Source organism: Macaca fascicularis, chromosome 15 (genome assembly GCF_037993035.2).
Source record: "Macaca fascicularis isolate 582-1 chromosome 15, T2T-MFA8v1.1".
NCBI lineage: Eukaryota > Metazoa > Chordata > Mammalia > Primates > Cercopithecidae > Macaca > Macaca fascicularis.
The window spans coordinates 42,981,663-42,999,208 of record NC_088389.1 but is presented as its reverse complement, the minus strand read 5'-3'; the positions used below and the strand labels follow the sequence as shown (position 1 = coordinate 42,999,208).

Here is a 17,546-nt window from a genome sequence, read left to right as displayed (position 1 = left end):
GTCTGGAGAGAAGCGTTGCTCAAATCTGAGATGTACTGTAGTTTGAGGGAGAGACCATTTCTTCTCTTCTTTGCATCTGAGTAGAGATTCCCAAGGTGATGAGGATAATTGGAACCTTGAGGTGACAACTTCTCTTTGTCTAGGGTATCAGCCCTAAGTGCTAAACTTACTGACTTACTAAAATCAGGGGAAAACCAACATCCCTTAAAATATAGATGCAAACACAAAACATGCTAATTAGAGCCTTGTCCTCCACGAAAAACTAAGGAAAATGAGTTGATACAGAAGTCTTCAGAACCCTTTGGTCATCTTTCAAATTCTTGAGATCAAATGGATCTGCTCTTTTGTATTCCTTACCATATTCCGGAAGATGATCTCCCAGGTTTCAAAAGCGATATCTAGAGGATCCCACTCCACTTCCACAGATGTCTCCTTGATAGACTTGAATTTCAGGCCTTCAGGTGCAGGCAAGTCTGTAAGTAACAACACAAATAGAACATAAGGATAGGGCAGGTGTGTGGTTGGGCAACACAGCCACGATTCCACTAAACCAGACTGGATGTCTGCAACAGTCAGGGGCTGACAACCAGAGCAGGAGTCCTTTTAAAGCTTCTTCTGGGATGAGGTCTACTATGAGGTTGTATAAAAATTATTATTAGGATAAATGGCATGATTAATTTTGGCAATTTCATATGGTTAAGTCTAAAATGAACACAGGCTTTGGAATCAGACAGACTTGGGGTTAGAATCTAAGCTCTACTATTAATGTGAACTTGAGCAAATTGCACACAATGCTCTAAGCCTGAGTTTCTTCACCTGGAAAAAGAAGGTAAATATGTCTACTTCTTGGGAATGCATTGAGGTGTGAGTGATATACTCCACTGCAATGTGTAGACTGCTGGGCCTGGTTCGTGGCACACAGAGCAAGTTGAATAAATGGCAGCCAATGTTATTATTAAGCAAGAAAGTGTCGATTTCTAGCCAGAGCTTGCTTTTCAGATATGAAGATAATTATAATGATGCTAAACTCATAAACCAGAATGTTTCCACTTAAAAAAAATAGTCAGTGAGCTCCACTGAAAAGTAATAGAGTGGTTAAGAACATAAACCTGCCAGGACTGCCAGGACTGCCAGGGTTAAAGTTTTGCCTCTACTCCTTGTTAACCGCATGATTTGGGATAAGATGCTTAACCATGTAGTCTCAGTTTCCTCATCCGTAAAATGGAGTTAACAATAGATCCTATTTCATACATATACTAACTCATATAATGAGGACTCTTTTTTTTTTTTTTTCTTGAGACAAAGTCTCATTCTGTCGCCCAGGCTGGAGTGCAGTGGCATGATCTCAGCTCACTGCAACTTCTGCCTCCTGGTTTCAAGCTATTCTCCGCCTCAGTCTCCCGAGTAGCTGGGATTACAGGCATGCACCAACACGCCTGGCTAATTTTTGTATTTTTAGTAGAGATGGGGTTTCACCATGTTGGCCAGGCTGGTCTTGAACTTGTGACCTCAGGTGATCCACTTGCTTTGGCCTCCCAAAGTGCTAGGATTACAGGCATGAGCCACCACGCCTGCCCGGCCAAATGACCATTCTTGTACTAGTATGTAGACTGCTTACAACAAAGTCTGATACATAGTAAACACTTGCTAAATGTTACTTGTAATGATTTTCTCTGGCAGGAAGTATACAGGAGAGCAAGGAGAAAGATTTCATGGAAAACGAGGGATTTCTTTAAGAAATGATTCTATGGACTTAATTCTAGGCTCTTATTTGGTATAACTATAAAGAACAACTATAGGATTGTAGGGGGCCGTGGCAAGGGAGGGTTATATACTGGGTGGGCTGAGGTCAGGTGAGGCTACCCTAAAGAGTTATGCTCACTCACACGTGGCCACCCTGGCACTGACAGGAATGCTCTTCTTGTTCTCCAGGATGGCAAATACACGGATAAAGTACTCCACACCAGGCTCCAGCTCCCGGATGATGGTAGACGTCTGGTCCCCAGGCACACGGAACTGCATTTCCAGGCCGCCCTCGTGGGTGGGCGTGTACACGACAAGGTACTCTGTGACCCGCATCTCATTGTCCCAGGCCAGGTTGACCGTCTCTTCCGTCACTTCTGTCACGATGAGGTCTTTGGGAGGAGACACTGGCAGGAATAAGAAAGGACATCTGGTGTCAACAATATGCCCTATAAAATCTCTCTAGGTTTGTTTCTCTTGACCTGTCTCTTCCACTGTCAGCCACAGAGGTCTGAAGATCTTCCACTGCCTCTAAAATGCAGACAGTATCAAGGACCCCCTGCTGTGATCCATCTTAAGACCTGTAGTGGCTGTTCCTTAGTCCATTTCCTTCAGGCTGGAGTCCCTTTGGTGTTTTGGCCTCTCCAACTTTCTCTGCTCCCTGAGTCTTAGTTCAGATGCAGGCTGTTGGCATGGGAAAGTGCAGTCTGAGCCTGACTCCCTGCTCTGAACTTTGAGTTACATGTCCCTAGCACTGGGAGGGTATTTTGGGTTCATCTGGTCTAATTCCTTATTTTATAGAGGTAAGTAAGGCAGAATGACTTGACCAAGCTTGCTCACCTCATCAAGTTTAGAACTTATATCTCCTCCCTGCCAGCCTGGTGTTCTTTCCAACCAGGCTTCCCTGCTTGGGCCGCACTGAACACAAAGCCATTTATTTATGTCTAGATTCCAATAACTTTAGTAAAGGCAAAGATTCTCCATTATGACAATTATAATATGGGAGGATGAGAGAAGCACAAAGAAGACACTCATTAAACATGAACATTATATTTCTCTCCTGTGTTTTCATTTAACCAGGGTTTCCTCAGCCCTTACTATGTACCAGGACCCTTACCAACTGCCAGAAATAGTGCCCTTTTAAGGATAGGAGCTTTAGGATTAAAGAAACGAAACAAACAAAAAACCAAAACTAGTTACAAAAGACAATTAAAAGACAGGTCAATCTTGCAGATAATAGGCATTTAGTCTTTAGCTGAGTATGCATTTGAAACAGTTGTTTTTATGTAATCTCACTGCATATTCAATTTGGCTGAATTTTTACGTCCATCCAAATAGAGAGACTTTTTTACTGTTGGTTTGATGTCAGTGGAGAGTAGGAAATAAAGTTGACATTTAGCAAAAGAGAGGTTATCCCTTTATCTACCTCATCTTGAACACTACATGTTAAACTCTATGTAGATGAGTTAGGTAGACTCGAATAGCAGCTCTGTGATGTGTCAGCTATGTGTCCCTGGGACAATTATATAACCTCTCTGAGCCCTTCAGCCCTTAAATAGGTCACCTTGTAACAACTGAATGACAGGGCCCCCTTAAAGAGTCATTATGGGTGTGTGTCTAAATGGATATATTAATATGTGCAAAGAATCAGTGTGTATGTATGTTTATAAATATAAACATAGTTTTCCAACCCATACTAGGAGTCCACTCCATTACAGCCATCACGCTGGTCTGCACCCTGGGACTCACCCTCTGAGCAGTCTTCTCCGGCGTAGCCCTCGTTGCAGATGCAGCGGCCTGAGACGCATTGTCCTAAGTTGCTGCAGTCACTGGGGCAGGAGCGCTGGCCACAGTCCAGGCCTGTGAAGCCCTCGTGGCAGATGCATTGGCCGTCCATGCAGCGGCCCTGGCCATGACAGTCACTGGGACATCTTTGCTCCTTGCAATCTTTGCCCATGAATCCTTCATGGCACACACACTGCCCGTTCACACAGCGACCCCGGCCATGGCAGTCATTTGGACAGGAGAGTTCTGCGCAGTCAGGGCCGGTGAAGCCGTCCTCACAGACGCACTGTCCGTCCACACAGCGGCCCCTGTTGCTGCAGTCCCGGGGGCACTGGCGATCCCGGCAGTCTTCACCTGTGTAGCCGTCATCACAAACACACATGCCATTCACACAGCGGCCGTGCTGGTGACAGTCATTGGGGCAGCTCATGTCACTGCAGTCATAGCCCTTGAAGCCTTGCTCACATACACATTTGCCCTGGACACAGCGGCCCCGACTGTGACAGTCATTGGGGCACCGTAGCTGGCTGCAGTCTTCCCCAGTATAGCCCTCATCACACACACACTGCCCATTGACACAGCGGCCATGGCCACTGCAGCCATTGGGACACTTGAGCTCCCCACAGTCAGCTCCCGTGAAACCATCATCACACTCACACTGCCCGTCTACACAGCGGCCACGATTGTGACAGTCAGCAGGACACCTCTTCTCGCTGCAATCCACACCGGCAAAGCCCTCATCGCATACGCACTGCCCCTCCTCGCACCGGCCCTGGCCATGGCAGGCATGCGGGCAGGTGAGTTTCCCGCAGTCTTCACCTGTGAAGCCTTCTTCGCAGTAGCAGGTGCCATTGATGCAGCGGCCCCGGTCGAAGCAGTCATTGGGGCAGATGAGCTCACTGCAGTCTTCACCCGTGAAACCCTCATCACACACGCACTCATTCTCCACGCATCGCCCACGGTTGTAGCAATTGTTGAGACACAGAGGCTTGTTGCAGTCATCACCTGCAAAGCCTTCGTGGCACACACACAAGCCATCTACACACGTGCCGTGCTCCTCACTGCAGGGCACCGGGCAGATTTCCCGGCTGCAGTCAGCCCCGGCGTAGCCTTCAAAACAGATGCAGACTCCATTCACGCACTTGCCCTGGTCATTGCAGTCGCCGGGGCAAGCAAGCTGGCTGCAGTCCTCGCCCGTGAAGCCCTCGTCACAGATGCACTGCCCATCAATGCACTGGCCTCGAAGGTTACAGTTGCCTGGACATTCGGGCTCAGAGCAGTTGGGGCCTTTCCAGCCAGGTTCGCAGACACAGCCACATCCTTCAGTGCTGAAGTTGCCCCGACCGCTGCAGAAGGGCCTGGTGTCCACGCGGCCTGCAACAAAAGAAACAGAAGTTCTCAGCCAGGCTTAAGCAGCCACATTTCTCGGCATCTACCCAGGGCACCCAGATTCAAATTCAGCTGAAGGATGGTTGCATCCTCAGGCTCCATCTGGCTTGAGAACCATTTGTTGTAGTGTGTGAAATCAGATGAGACTCACATCCAGTTATACCAGGTAGGAATTCATAACCTGAACTCCCCAAAATTATAGGCTTGTATGCCAAAACAGTGTGTGATTATGCATAGGGGTGTGTGTGTGTGAGTGTGTGTGTGTATTTCCACCCCTGGGGAGTGTATTCATAGTTTTTGTCACATTTTCAAGAAGTCTTACTATTTCTATGATGATTATGAGTCATACATTAGGCTGGGCTGTGTTACTATATATATAATTTTTTGTTTGTTTGTTTTTTTTGAGACGGAGTCTCGCTCTGTCACCCAGGCTGGAGTGCAGTGGCACCATCTCTGCTCACTGCAAGCTCTGCCTCCCTGGTTCATGCCATTCTCCTGCCTCAGCCTCCTGAGTAACTGGGACTACAGGAGGCCATCACCACGCTGGGCCAATTTTTTTGTGTTTTTAGTAGAGATGGTGTTTCACCGTGTTAGCCAGGCTGGTCTCGATCTCCTGACCTTGTTATCTGCCCGCCTTGGCCTCCCAAAGTGCTGGGATTACAGGCGTGAGCCACCATGCCTGGCCACTATGTTACTATTTCTTTAGTGCGTGGTCAAGGCCGGGCACATAAAAGATTCCCAAGAAATAGTTGTTGAGCTGAATGTAATTCTAACTTTTTGATTCAATATCTATGCCACATTTGGCAAGGGATTTAGACTATCTGGAGCTTAGTTTTCTTATAGATGAAGTTGGGCCAATAGCCCACTTCCCTGGGGAATATCCGAGTTAAGTGAACCCCTTAAGAGCTCACTCTTGTGTCCTTGTTATTTTTTTCTGTTTTCTTTTCCAAAGTTTTTGGTGGAAGGTTGGCTCAAGTTGGTATGTGGGTTTATATAACCAAAACATTCTAATTTTCCACAACTAAAATGAGGTAGCTAATGGCTTTCTAATTCTATAAGGACACCTTTCAGTTTGGCTCTGTCACCAGAAAAGTATCGTGCCTTTATCTTTTATTTATTTCTATCCTGAAGGCTAAGTGGAGGTCAACCTGGAGAATGTGGGGTCAAGGTTGACATTACTCGAGCTCCTTGAGGCCTAAATATTGCCTTAGCTCAGTTTGCAGAAGTCACTGGTCTGATCTCCATGGAGCTTAAGGAGAAGAAACAAAACCCACTTCTAAATAATCTGCACTGGAATATATTCACTCTATATTCTCTGTACCTAGAAACAGCTTGTATTAATATATTTTATCTCCTTCTTGACAGCAGGAAGTAAGAATTTTTTTAAAGCTGATTTGTGAAGTGAGAGTCTAAGTCTGTACTGTCTAGTATGGTGGCCCTTGGCCACACGTGGTTATTAGGCATTGAAATGTGGCTAGTCTAAATTGAGATGTTCTGTAAGTGTAAAATACACATCAGATTCCAAATAGTATGAAATAATAGACTGAAAAATATCCATTAATAATTTTTATATTGATTTCAGGCTGAAAAACTGATATTTTGGCTACATTGAATTAAATAAGAGATGATTAAAATTATGTTTACCTGTTTCTCCTTTCACATGACTGCTAGAAAATTTAAGATTACATGTATGACTCATATTTTCATTAGAGAGCACTGCTCTAAATAATCGTTTTAACTGACTACTTAGCATGACTCCTGCTGTGTATTCTCATCTGCATTTTTCCAGGGAGTTGGCAGAAGTGGAAGATAAACTAACTTATGCCTAAAGAAAATGTTTTCAAATGGGTTTAAGCGATTCTCCTGCCGCAGCCTCCCGAGTAGCTGGGATTACAGGCGTGCACCACCATGCCCGGCTAATTTTTTGTACTTTTAGTAGAGACAGGGTTTCACCGTGGCCAGGCTAGTGTTAAACTCCTGACCTCAGGTGATCCGCCCCCCTGGGCCTCCCAAAGTGCTGGGATCACAGGCGTGAGCCACTGTGGCCAGCCAGGTTTACTCTTGAAATAATTGTTGAAGAACATTTTTTCTGAGTGGCGGACACAGATTTTCAGCTCTGATTTGAAGTTGTTGAAACTCATAGCTTTATCAACTTTAGTTATTGGAGATAAAGACATAATTCCAAAGCAGCAAAATTCCTTGAAATAAGATGCATGTGGAAACAGGGCATCCATGGGAGAGTATGAGCTCTGGAGACACACAGGCACATGCAAAGTCCCTATTTCTCTCTCTGTCTCTCTCCCTCTCTCTCTTTTTTTTGGATGGTGTTTCGCTCTTGTCACCTAAGCTGGAGTGCAATGGCATGATCTCAGCTCACTGCAACTTCTGCCTCTTGGTTTCAAGTGATTCTTCTGCCTCAGCCTCCTGAGTAGCTGGAATTACAGGCATGTACCACCACAGCCGACTAATTTTGTATTTTTAGTGGAGATGGGGTTTCACCATGTAGGCCAGGCTGGTCTTGAACTCCTGACCTCAGGTTATCCGCCCACCTCAGCCTCCCAAAGTGCTGGGATTACAGGTGTGAGCCACTGCACTCGGTCAAAGCCCCTATCTCTTATTGCTCTTTGTGTCATCTTGTGCCAGTGGGTTAATCCCTTTGAGTCTCATTTCTTTGATCTGCAGAAGAGGACTTATCTTTCCCTTATCTAACCTTATTAAAGGGCTGTTGGGAGGATTAAATGAGATAATACAACAGTGCCTGTTACACAGAGGTAGCTTATATGATTGTAATCATTATAATTGCTATTAAATTGGAACTTTTTTTCTAATTCTTATAGACTCAGCACTATCACAGGCAGCACTGTGCATTTGTAAGAATACTGAAATGTGAGGAACTTAACTCCTTATTGGAGGACCTTCAGGAATCCCATCCTCCTTCCAGGCCTCAGTTTCTCTATTTGTACAATGAGGTGATGGGGCCACACCAATACCTATCAGAGAGTGCTCTCTGGGGAGAATTTTCATGGCGTACTCATAGGTTTTGGGGTAGAAAGTGGGTAGATTTCATGGTCAAATACGTTTTAGAAACTTATAATTAAGGTGAAATAGGGTTTTTCAAAGCAGGGTTTATCAGAAGCCTGAAAATTCCTCTGAGAAGCAGTTGTCGCCATGACTCCTCCAAGCAGGAGAGAGATGGCTGCAGTGTCCACATTTATTTGAACATAAAATCTCTTTGTAATGAACACTCTGGGAAGCTAGTTTTCTAGTGAGCCCACTTTGGAAGCAAGTGATGGATGCGGCTATGCTCTTCATTTCTCCGTATTTGCACAGTGTGGGACTGGGCCGGTCGCCAGCTCATACCTATGGCAGACTGGAGACAGCAGCCTGCTCCTGCAGCACATTGCTCCCTCAGGGAAGACACCAGGTTCTCCAGCTCCTCCAGTCTGCTCAGCAGCTCCTTAACATCAGGCGCTGCGGCACAGCCACAGGCCCGGCGGGGGATGTTGATGCGATGTGTGAACACAATCTGGTTTTCCCCATCCACTGTGTGCTCCTGGAAGCTTTCGCTGGGCTCTGAAGGTGGGGCCAGGTCTTTCTCCCCACTGGCTGACTCCAGATCCACCGAACACTGGGATCCCACTGGCAGCTTGATGTTGTAGACGTGGTTAAACACCACTGGCTGGTTCTCCTCTGGCAGGGTGATGTTCACCCCACTCTGTCGCTTGTGCCGGATGACTTTCTTGAGGACCCCACCTTCGGTAAGGAGGGCAAGCAAAGCAAGAAGGACACCTGCCGACAGCCGAGTCATGGCCCCCATGGTGGAGGTGGGTTTGGCTGGGTGCTGCTGGAGTTCTACGGTTCTGGGGTGTCTCACTCTCAGCAGAATTGGGGATTTAGAAGCACAAAGTAGACTTCAAATCCGTTGTCCCTGATCTTCTCGAAAGAATTATTTTCTACAAGCAAAGATGAAGAAAAAAATTATGAGTATCTACTATTGAATATATTGAATATCTGTAATTCCAAGTGAATTTTGATTTTATTTCCCTGTATTTGAAGCTCTCCTGATAATCTTTCATTACATACCCTTGTAAAAACATAAAATGGTCTCTAGAAGAACTTTGCCACTTGAAGGAATGATTTCACTCACTATTCAACTTCTGGAAATTTAAGGAGACAGAAAAATAGAGAGAAAAAGGTAAAATATTGAAATGAAAGAGACACAGGTTAGTATCTTGGCTGTAGCTCTGGTCCCTTGGATAAGTTATGTAACTTTTCTTTGCCTTATTTCACTTTCTGTGTAGTGAAGATCATAATTGCTAATGACAGGGTTAAAAGAATGATGTAGAAGTTATTTGTGTATTCAGTAATTCCTTCAGTATTTACAAAGTCCTCTGAATGAATTATTACAGTGTTATAAAGGCCCTAGTCCCGGTAGATGTTCAGTAACTCTTGCCTCTTATTATTGATCTTCAAAACTGATTTTCACACCATCTGCTGATTCTCTTCTGTCATGAGAGGTAGAGGTTAATATAAAGGATGACTCTAGGAGGCAAACTGAGTTTTAATTCCAGTAGAGTTTCTTACTAGTTATGTGACTGTCAGCATAGCATTCAGTCTACTCCTCTGCACCTCAGTTTCCCGGCTCCTTGATTTATTTCCAAAACCTTCAAAAGTCCAGTTTTTAGAAGAGCCTGACAGAATATTCCTGAACCAGTTGTCTAAACTGAAATTCACAGCTCAGAAAGGATGTCCAAGAGCCTCTGATGTCTTCTCCAATCAACAAGTACTTAGAGCATTTTTACAGAGGTCTGAGGGTGGGAGAAATAAATATAAGACCAAGTGTATATATACCATCAGGGCAGTTAACAATAGAATTAAGAAGAAAATGGAATAATCCATTCAGTACTTAAGGAGCAAAGCAAGAAAGAATGTATAGGATTTGTTTTGTGGTATAGTGTATAACTGCCTATGGGGTTTGAAAATAAAAAGGAATGGTCAAGAGAAAGGTGGGGCATAGCTTATGGGAAAGGGAGAGTAAAATTTAAACTGAGACTTAAATAGTGAGAAGAATTAGATGGGAACAGAATATGGAGGAGAATATGTTACCATGAAGCAGTTCTCACTTTGCCAAGTTATCTTATTCATCTATCTCAGAGCTATTCACCGGTAGGGGCAATCAGGCAGCGGAGAAAAGGGGACTTGTCAGAGGCAGTTGAGAAACTAAATAAAGACAGGAAGAAATGGCAGTTATAATATTCACTAAAACAATGCCATGGAGGCATGTGAAAGTGATCTACACATGATATGAAGTCATTCATGGTTTTCTTTAATTAGGGAATGCACCTGAGTAAAGTTCAAATGATAATTGAAGAGCTATTTATTTATTTATTTATTTATTTATTTATTTATTTTCTGAGAAGGAGTCTTGCTCTGTTGTCCAGGCTGGGGTGCAATGACGTGATCTCGGCTCACTGCAACCTCCATCCCCCAGGTTCAAGCGATCCTCCTGCCTTAGCCTCCCAAGTAGCTGGGATTACAGGTGCATGCTGCCATGCCCAGCTAATTTTTTGTATTTTCTTTTTTTTAGTAGAGATAGTGTTTCTCCGTGTTCCCCAGGCTCGTCCCAAACTCCTGAGTTCAGGCAATCCACCTGCCTTGACCTCCCACATTGCTAGGATTACAGTCATGAGCCACCGTGCCCGGCTGATATTTGTTTTTTAACATGTCATTTAGAAATTGACACTTCCCTATGCCCATGATGTTCTTATATTTGCACATTGTAAGTTAGTTGTTTATGTCAATTAGTGGTGGTGCTTGGATTGCTCAGCCTATAAGAAGGTTTCTAACTTTTTTCTGGAAAGATTTTATCCTAATGATAGAATGCATCAACATGATCCCAACTGACCATCTCCTTCTTCATGACAGAAAGCCTTTGCAAAACTTAGAGAGGAATTGCGGCAAAGAAAATTGAACTGGGAAACATTTCTATATGACTGATCAGGGGCCTAAAGACTGAGAAAGCATAGTGCATTTAACCAAGAAGGTCCTATCCACATACCCACCACATTCTAATTATATTCTTATTGACACTTTACCAACTATTCCTGTAATATATATTTAGGGCATCTTCTCCTAGTTAGACCAAAAACAAACAAACAAACAAAAAAATAAACAACCCCCCCCAGAAACAAAACAAACAAAAACCAAAAAAAAACAAACCCAAAAACAAAGAAACAAAAAACACCCAACCTTCTTTTGAGCATGCTTTCTCATTGAAATTAGCTCCTTAACTAACAATGTGTGGGTCTGTAATGTAGGTAAGGCCACTGAATGAAGATTATTATAAAAAAGGAGACTTGGCATGTTCTCTCCTTTCAAACCAATTTGGCCATCTTACGTGTTTACTGGACAAATATTTATTGGTTGCACAGTCTACTAGAATAGCTGCTCTAACTCTCTTCACCTTCACAAAGTTCTACTTTCCTACTCCTTTCCCATCAATTCTTAGCTTTTTTTTTTTTTTTTTTAGAAAGGGCCACGGGCCAAGCTTGAAATGTTTTTGGACTTCTCCCTGACACTTTTGTGTGTGTTGCTAAATGACTTAAATTTCCATCTAAAAAGCCATTATAGTTGCTGATTGAGACTCCAAGGCAATGAGTTTAGAGTAATAATGACCAGAGTGTGAGTAGTGTGAGGATTTCTCACTGTGTGTTTAAGAGATGTGCACTGGTACCACCAAATGTTGCATCGTTGGGGGAAAGAGTATGTTATTCTTGAACATTGTGTATTTCCTATTGGCTCATGGTGGTCTGAGGGAAGGCGGGTGTTTTTGTACTTTGGGAAAAATCCATTATATTTTCAGTGTTGTAGAAAATGATTAGGCTTTGGAATTAGACATACCTGGGTTCAAATGTCACTCATCAGCCCTGTAACTTTGGCAAGCTACTTATCATCTCTAAACTATGACCTCATTTATAACACAGGAGTCAAAACCTTTCCAGAGAAAATTAAGGATTAGAGACCTGTACATAAAGTACCCAGCATGGTGTCAAGCCCGTAGTAGGCACTCATTAAACAGTAGTTCCTATTTTGTTGCACCCCTGGGAACAAAACCTAACAAGAGTCCATGCCAATAGCCTCCTTTTACTTAAGCCTGAGCTTGACCTCCTAGTTGAATACAGTCCTAAACTCAGCAGCAACTTGGATGTAGATCAAAGAAGAGCTGCAGAAATCACTGGTGGGCGAGGAGATAAATTTACTAGAACTAGAAATATTTATATGAGAGAGGGAAAAAATAGGGAGCAAATAATGACCTTTAAGAATGTGAAATATTCTCATGCAGACAACTGGCTGTTTTAAGTCTCCTTTGTGGATGAACCCAGGGAAAATTACTTGAGATTGCAGTTGGAGGTATTTAGGTTAGACATGAAGAATCATGTTCTGATAGTAGGACTTTTGTAATTTCAGAATGAGCAACTTATTCTACAGAGACTCTTTAGAAAACACAAACAGATTCTAATCTTTATAGAAAATCGATCAGCAGTAAAAGGTCTGGAAAATATCTTGTAGGAGGAAGGACTACAGACCTGGGCATGTGTATTTTGTAGTTGAGAGAACCAAGGTTGAGTGAGTCAGGGTTACTATGTATAAATCCTGGCAAAGCAGGCACTGGCTTGCCTCTTGTAGCCCCTAAGGACAGAACAAGTGCCTGTGTGTGTGTGTGTTTACATGCTGGGGATGGGGCAGGGAGGGAGGGTTGGTTATGAGAAGACAAATTTCAGCACAACAGGAGAAAGGCTTTTCTAGTTGGAATTGGCACCCAATAGAAAGGGCTTCTTTGGGAATGTAGCAGGTTCCAAAGCACCAGAATGTGAATAGAATGGTGTTGAAGGGCACAAGTTTTATAGGCAAATTGTCTTAGGTTTGAATTACTGTTTGATCACTTCCTGTTCCTTGTGCAAGATATCATCTGTGACCATAAGCTAGAGTCTTGTCATCAATAAATGTGTTAAGGGAGTCCTCATAGTGCATGAGATAATGTGTGTAAAAGAAATGGCACACAGTCTTCGGTAGCAGTAAGAGCTTAATAAAGGGAAACATTTGTAACGAAAAATATGGACTTTAATGAATGTGTTTTTTTTCTAGGATTTTCTTTCTCCTAAACTTTGAAAGCCCTACTTTGGCATATGTCTGTTTTTAAGAAAAGACAAGAGTTCTGCAGCAAAGTGAGAACTTTTCCTCTCTCAATGATCCCAGAAAATATGCATGCCCTGATATATATATATCTCTCACTATAGTTGTTCCAATTATATTATATATATTATTATATTATAATATGTGATGTAACATACTAAATATTATAAAACAATGAAAGATAATATAATATAGATAATATATTACATATTATGTTATATATGTAAGTGTGTGTATATCTTTCATGGTGATATTTAAGGATCTGGTAAGTCAATGATTGCAAAGAAGGGCATCAGGAAGAGACATAGCCTTTGCATTGGCGCAAAATACAGATTTTTGGAGTCACATACCCAGGACAAAGCTATTTCTAAGCTAAGCGTGTTGTGCTGCCTTTTGCTCTGCCTCAGCTTATGTATCTAATGCAAAAGAAGACACATGTGTCTTTCTTTCTTTACCAAAATTAATTTTTAGAGTCAAATAAATACCCGTGAATTATGAAATTGTTTTTGTGAGATTTTCTATGTATTTCCATCCCTGTCAATGTCTCACAAACTAATTAATCTGGTGAAAAAAATCCACAATAAAAATTTCCCCATGAGATAGAAAATTTAAGAAGAGGTAAAACACTTTGAATTCATTGGTCTTGAGCTGCTCTGTCCAATATGCCGCCTGTGATTATTAAAATTAATTAAAATTAAATGCAATTAAAAATCTCATTCCTCAGGTGATCACTCACATTTCAAGCACCTAAGAGCCCATGGGGCTTGTGGTCACAATATGAGACAGTGCAGATGAAGAACATCTCTGTCATCCAAAGAAGTTTTATTGAGCAGCACTGGTTTAGAGGATTGCTTGTTTTTACTAAGCCCATGGTACAAAATGAGGAGACTGAGACTTAAAGAGGTCAAGAAGAATCTACAAGAAAGTTTCAATGTTGTTAAGTTTCTTGACTAATGAAAATGGGTGAGTACCTCAGATACAAGTGCCTTGGGATTAGGGAGAAAAAATGGCTTCTTTTTAGCAACTAACTCAATTAACTATAGCAAGCATGTATGTGCATTGTAGTTTCCATACCTTACATGTTTGAACATATCCAGGCACAAGTGAGAAATAATCCTCAAGGCTATTGTTCTTTGCAGATCTGAAGAGATAACTACCCTGTGTCAGATCAGCATCCTTTCCCCCAACCTTGTCCTTGGGTTAAGAAATGTATTTTTCTGCCTCCCTCTGCACACCTTAGAGTCTCGTGAGAATCTTCTCCCCACGTCAAACTAAAACTAAATTGCTCCAGGAACCACTCTGGCCAAGTCTGATGTCTCTTTCTGTCTGCTTCAGCCTCTCCTTAGAAGCTGGAGGAACTTGTCAAAGACAACTCATGACTCCCGTTCCTCTGCTGTCCCTGCACTGCTGTGCTCCAGTTTTGAGAGCACTCAGTCCATACCCTTCAGCCATCTAAACATTTCTGTTAATGAAGCAGCTGGGTATGGGGGAAAGAGTCTGGTCTTTGGAGTAAAATAAACCTGTGTTCAGATACAGTTCTATCACTTTAGCAGCTGCTCCCTATGGCCAATCCCTTTCCTCTCTGAACCTCACTTTCCCTGCCGCCTCTCCCCGGGGATACATATGCCTATCTCATAGTGTTGCAGGAGAGTGGGATGAAATGAGAAGACACATGTTAAGCTACTGGCACAGTGTCTGGCACACATTAAGGTGTGCTTAATATGTGACAGCTAATGATAACAGCAGCAGTAATGACAACACTGACCAAATACAGAATAGATCAGAAAGAAAACCTTGTCTCCAGAAGGGATGGGGGAATCAGGGAGATACATTCATGACTATAACAAGTAACAAAAGAGACTGGCCAACTCATACCCATTGAGGGTCCCAAGAAAGACATCTCAAAAAAGTGGCATTTGAGATGTACTAGAAAGATGGGCAAGATTCTGAAAAATGGTTGGATACAACTCCAGTAGGTGGGTTCAAATGGAAGCCTACAGCATCCTAGAAAAAAGAAACACCATGAGAAAAGGCAAAGAAGTTGGAATGCATGGGTGGTGAGGAGAATTAAGAAGATGGCTGTAATAATAGTGGCTTATCCTTGTGGGTGCCAGACACATGCTAAGGTGGTGTAGTATGCAGGGAATATGGAGAGGTCTCATTCTACTAGGGTATGAAATAACGCATAGGAAAGTGGAAAGGCAGAGACTACATGGTGTTGGCAGAAGCCATATTAGGAAGGATATAAAAGATCAACATGAAAAGCTGGTACTTAACTCAGTAAGCAGTGTGGCACCTCTGTAAGGCTAGGTGCCTAACTGCTCACAGTTAGTCATCTGTTGAGAAGGCTGGGTAGAATATAGGCTTTAATATTTAGTCCCCCATTATCCAAATACCTGGTACATTTACGGCCCAAGCGCCCTACAAAAAATAAGAAGATGAAAACAATGGTCCTGAAAGCTTTTGGGGGGAGTGTGGGGTAAGAGAGGGGTTAAATGTTAAGCTTTAATCTTATTTCAGTTGTCTTGGTATTAAATGTTATCAGTGTTGAATCATTTCTTCAGATTTTGGCATTACAGACTTTTATTCAGAGCGTTACTGTGAGATAACAATTTATTTATAAGGTTGAGAAACCAAGGCCAGTGTCATGCCCGTCTTAATGGCTTTTTAGCACATAATTTTACACATTAAGATGCCTATTGGCTTGCTGTCAAATCCTTCTTTTTTTCTCTTTTACTAGTAGAGCTGTTTGGTAGCTAACCTTTTGGAAGCAGCAGGGAATAGACTAACAGTTATTTTTGGGCACCTCACTGCAGGACAAAGACCATTGCTAGACAAAGAAATCAACAATCTGAATTTTTCCCTGATCACAGCTGGAGAATAAACAATTTCATTTTTAGATAAAGATAAAACTTCCAACTGGCTAGAATCATGTTTCAGAATTAGTTGCCTATGACTTCATTTTTAGTACCTCATGGAATATATTTATCTTGTTGACTTAAGCACGTACATGAAATATTCTAGGTTTGGGAGGACAAGGAGAATTCCTGTCATTTAGAAATGCAGATGAATTTGTTTCCACATCATTTTGGCAACTCATGAGGCAGCTTATACCAAATTTTTCTTCTCACTTACAGGCAAAAGGGTTTTATTGTGCATGGCCTGTCAAGCGTAGAGTTGCTTACATGGGCGTTCTTAAATGTCCTAGAAATTCCTCACCCTTTGTCCTTCCCAACATCCATAAATTCCTTTTTGGAATGTGTCAGGAAGAGAGAGGAGCCAGGAAACAGCCTTAAGTGTGGATTTTTTTTTTCCCTGAGGACATCTGATCTCCATAGTTGAATGAGTCCAGCACAACCTGTGTCATAAGAGAACTGAGAAAACTCTTAACTGCCAAAGTAAAGACCCTCCTAACCCTAGGTGTTTGAAGAATTCCAGAACTGAGAAGTGGTTATCCATTTAGGCAGAACAGTGGCTTAACTGATGCCCGGTTAAGATGTTGGGGGAGCCAGCGATTATCCGAGAGGACTGAGAATTATTTTTTAAATGATTTATTCTTGCATTCAACAGAGATATGTTGAACAAATGTAAGAACAGGCTATGGGATAGCCTAGTGGTGGGGGGGTGTTTCAGAAGCCAATGATGGTCTTGCCTTTAATGAGCTCACAGTTTGGTATAGAAAGCAGACATGTAAACAGATACCTGTTGCGAAGAATGATAAATACTAACATTGACAGATATCAAAGAAACATCTGTGCAATGTTTGAGGATATCTGCTCTCGCATCAGTCAAACACTGCTAGATCCTTACTCTGCCACTTGCTATTAATTTGAAACACATGGAATCACCACTCTTTTCTTTTTTTTTTTTTATTATACTTTAAGTTCTAGGGTACATGTGCACAACGTGCAGCCTTGTTACATATGTATACATGTGCCATGCTGGGGTGCTGCACCCATCAACTCGCCAACTACATTAGGTATATCTCCCAATACTATCCCTTCCCCCTCCCCCCTCCCCACAACACGCCCCGGTGTGTGATGTTCCCCCTCCTGTGTCCAAGTGGGAATCACCACTGTTTTAGGTTAGAAATGGTTGGGTAGTAGCATATCCACAGGGCTCCATCCAGTAGCTGTCTTGGTTGTGTAACATTGCCTGTCTGGGCCTTAATTTTCACATCTGTAAAATGGGAACACTAATATCAACTGCACAATAAAGTTCTTTCAACTGAAAGTGAGAAAAATGAGATAATACAGGCAAAACATTCAGTAGCTAACACTTAAAAAGAGGGAGACCTTAGCAACTGGTGTGTTTTGGTATTATATGATTATTCTGTCTTTTGCTTGGAGACGGCATTTCTAACAGAAGGCTAGTCTCTGAAGGATAAGATCTATAAGACAAATCTGGGAAGCCCTCTCTTTCCTGCTGTTGCTTTT

The 17,546-nt window shown here is 42.5% G+C and overlaps 1 protein-coding gene across 14 annotated transcripts in view; it reads right to left on the bottom strand.

The window, feature by feature from the left end:
- TNC (tenascin C) overlaps positions 1–17,546 on the bottom strand; it is a 98,252-nt gene that overhangs the window by 62,670 nt on the left and 18,036 nt on the right. For all 14 annotated transcript variants that reach the window (XM_005580950.5, XM_005580952.5, XM_045373727.3 and 11 more), the window contains exons 2-5: positions 8,278–8,870; positions 3,493–4,902; positions 1,887–2,150; positions 358–473 (exon numbers count right to left, since the gene is read on the bottom strand). In XM_005580950.5, coding sequence (XP_005581007.2) covers positions 358–473; positions 1,887–2,150; positions 3,493–4,902; positions 8,278–8,734 — 2,247 coding nt within the window. In that variant the 5' untranslated portion in view covers positions 8,735–8,870. The remainder of the gene's footprint in view (positions 1–357; positions 474–1,886; positions 2,151–3,492; positions 4,903–8,277; positions 8,871–17,546) is intronic.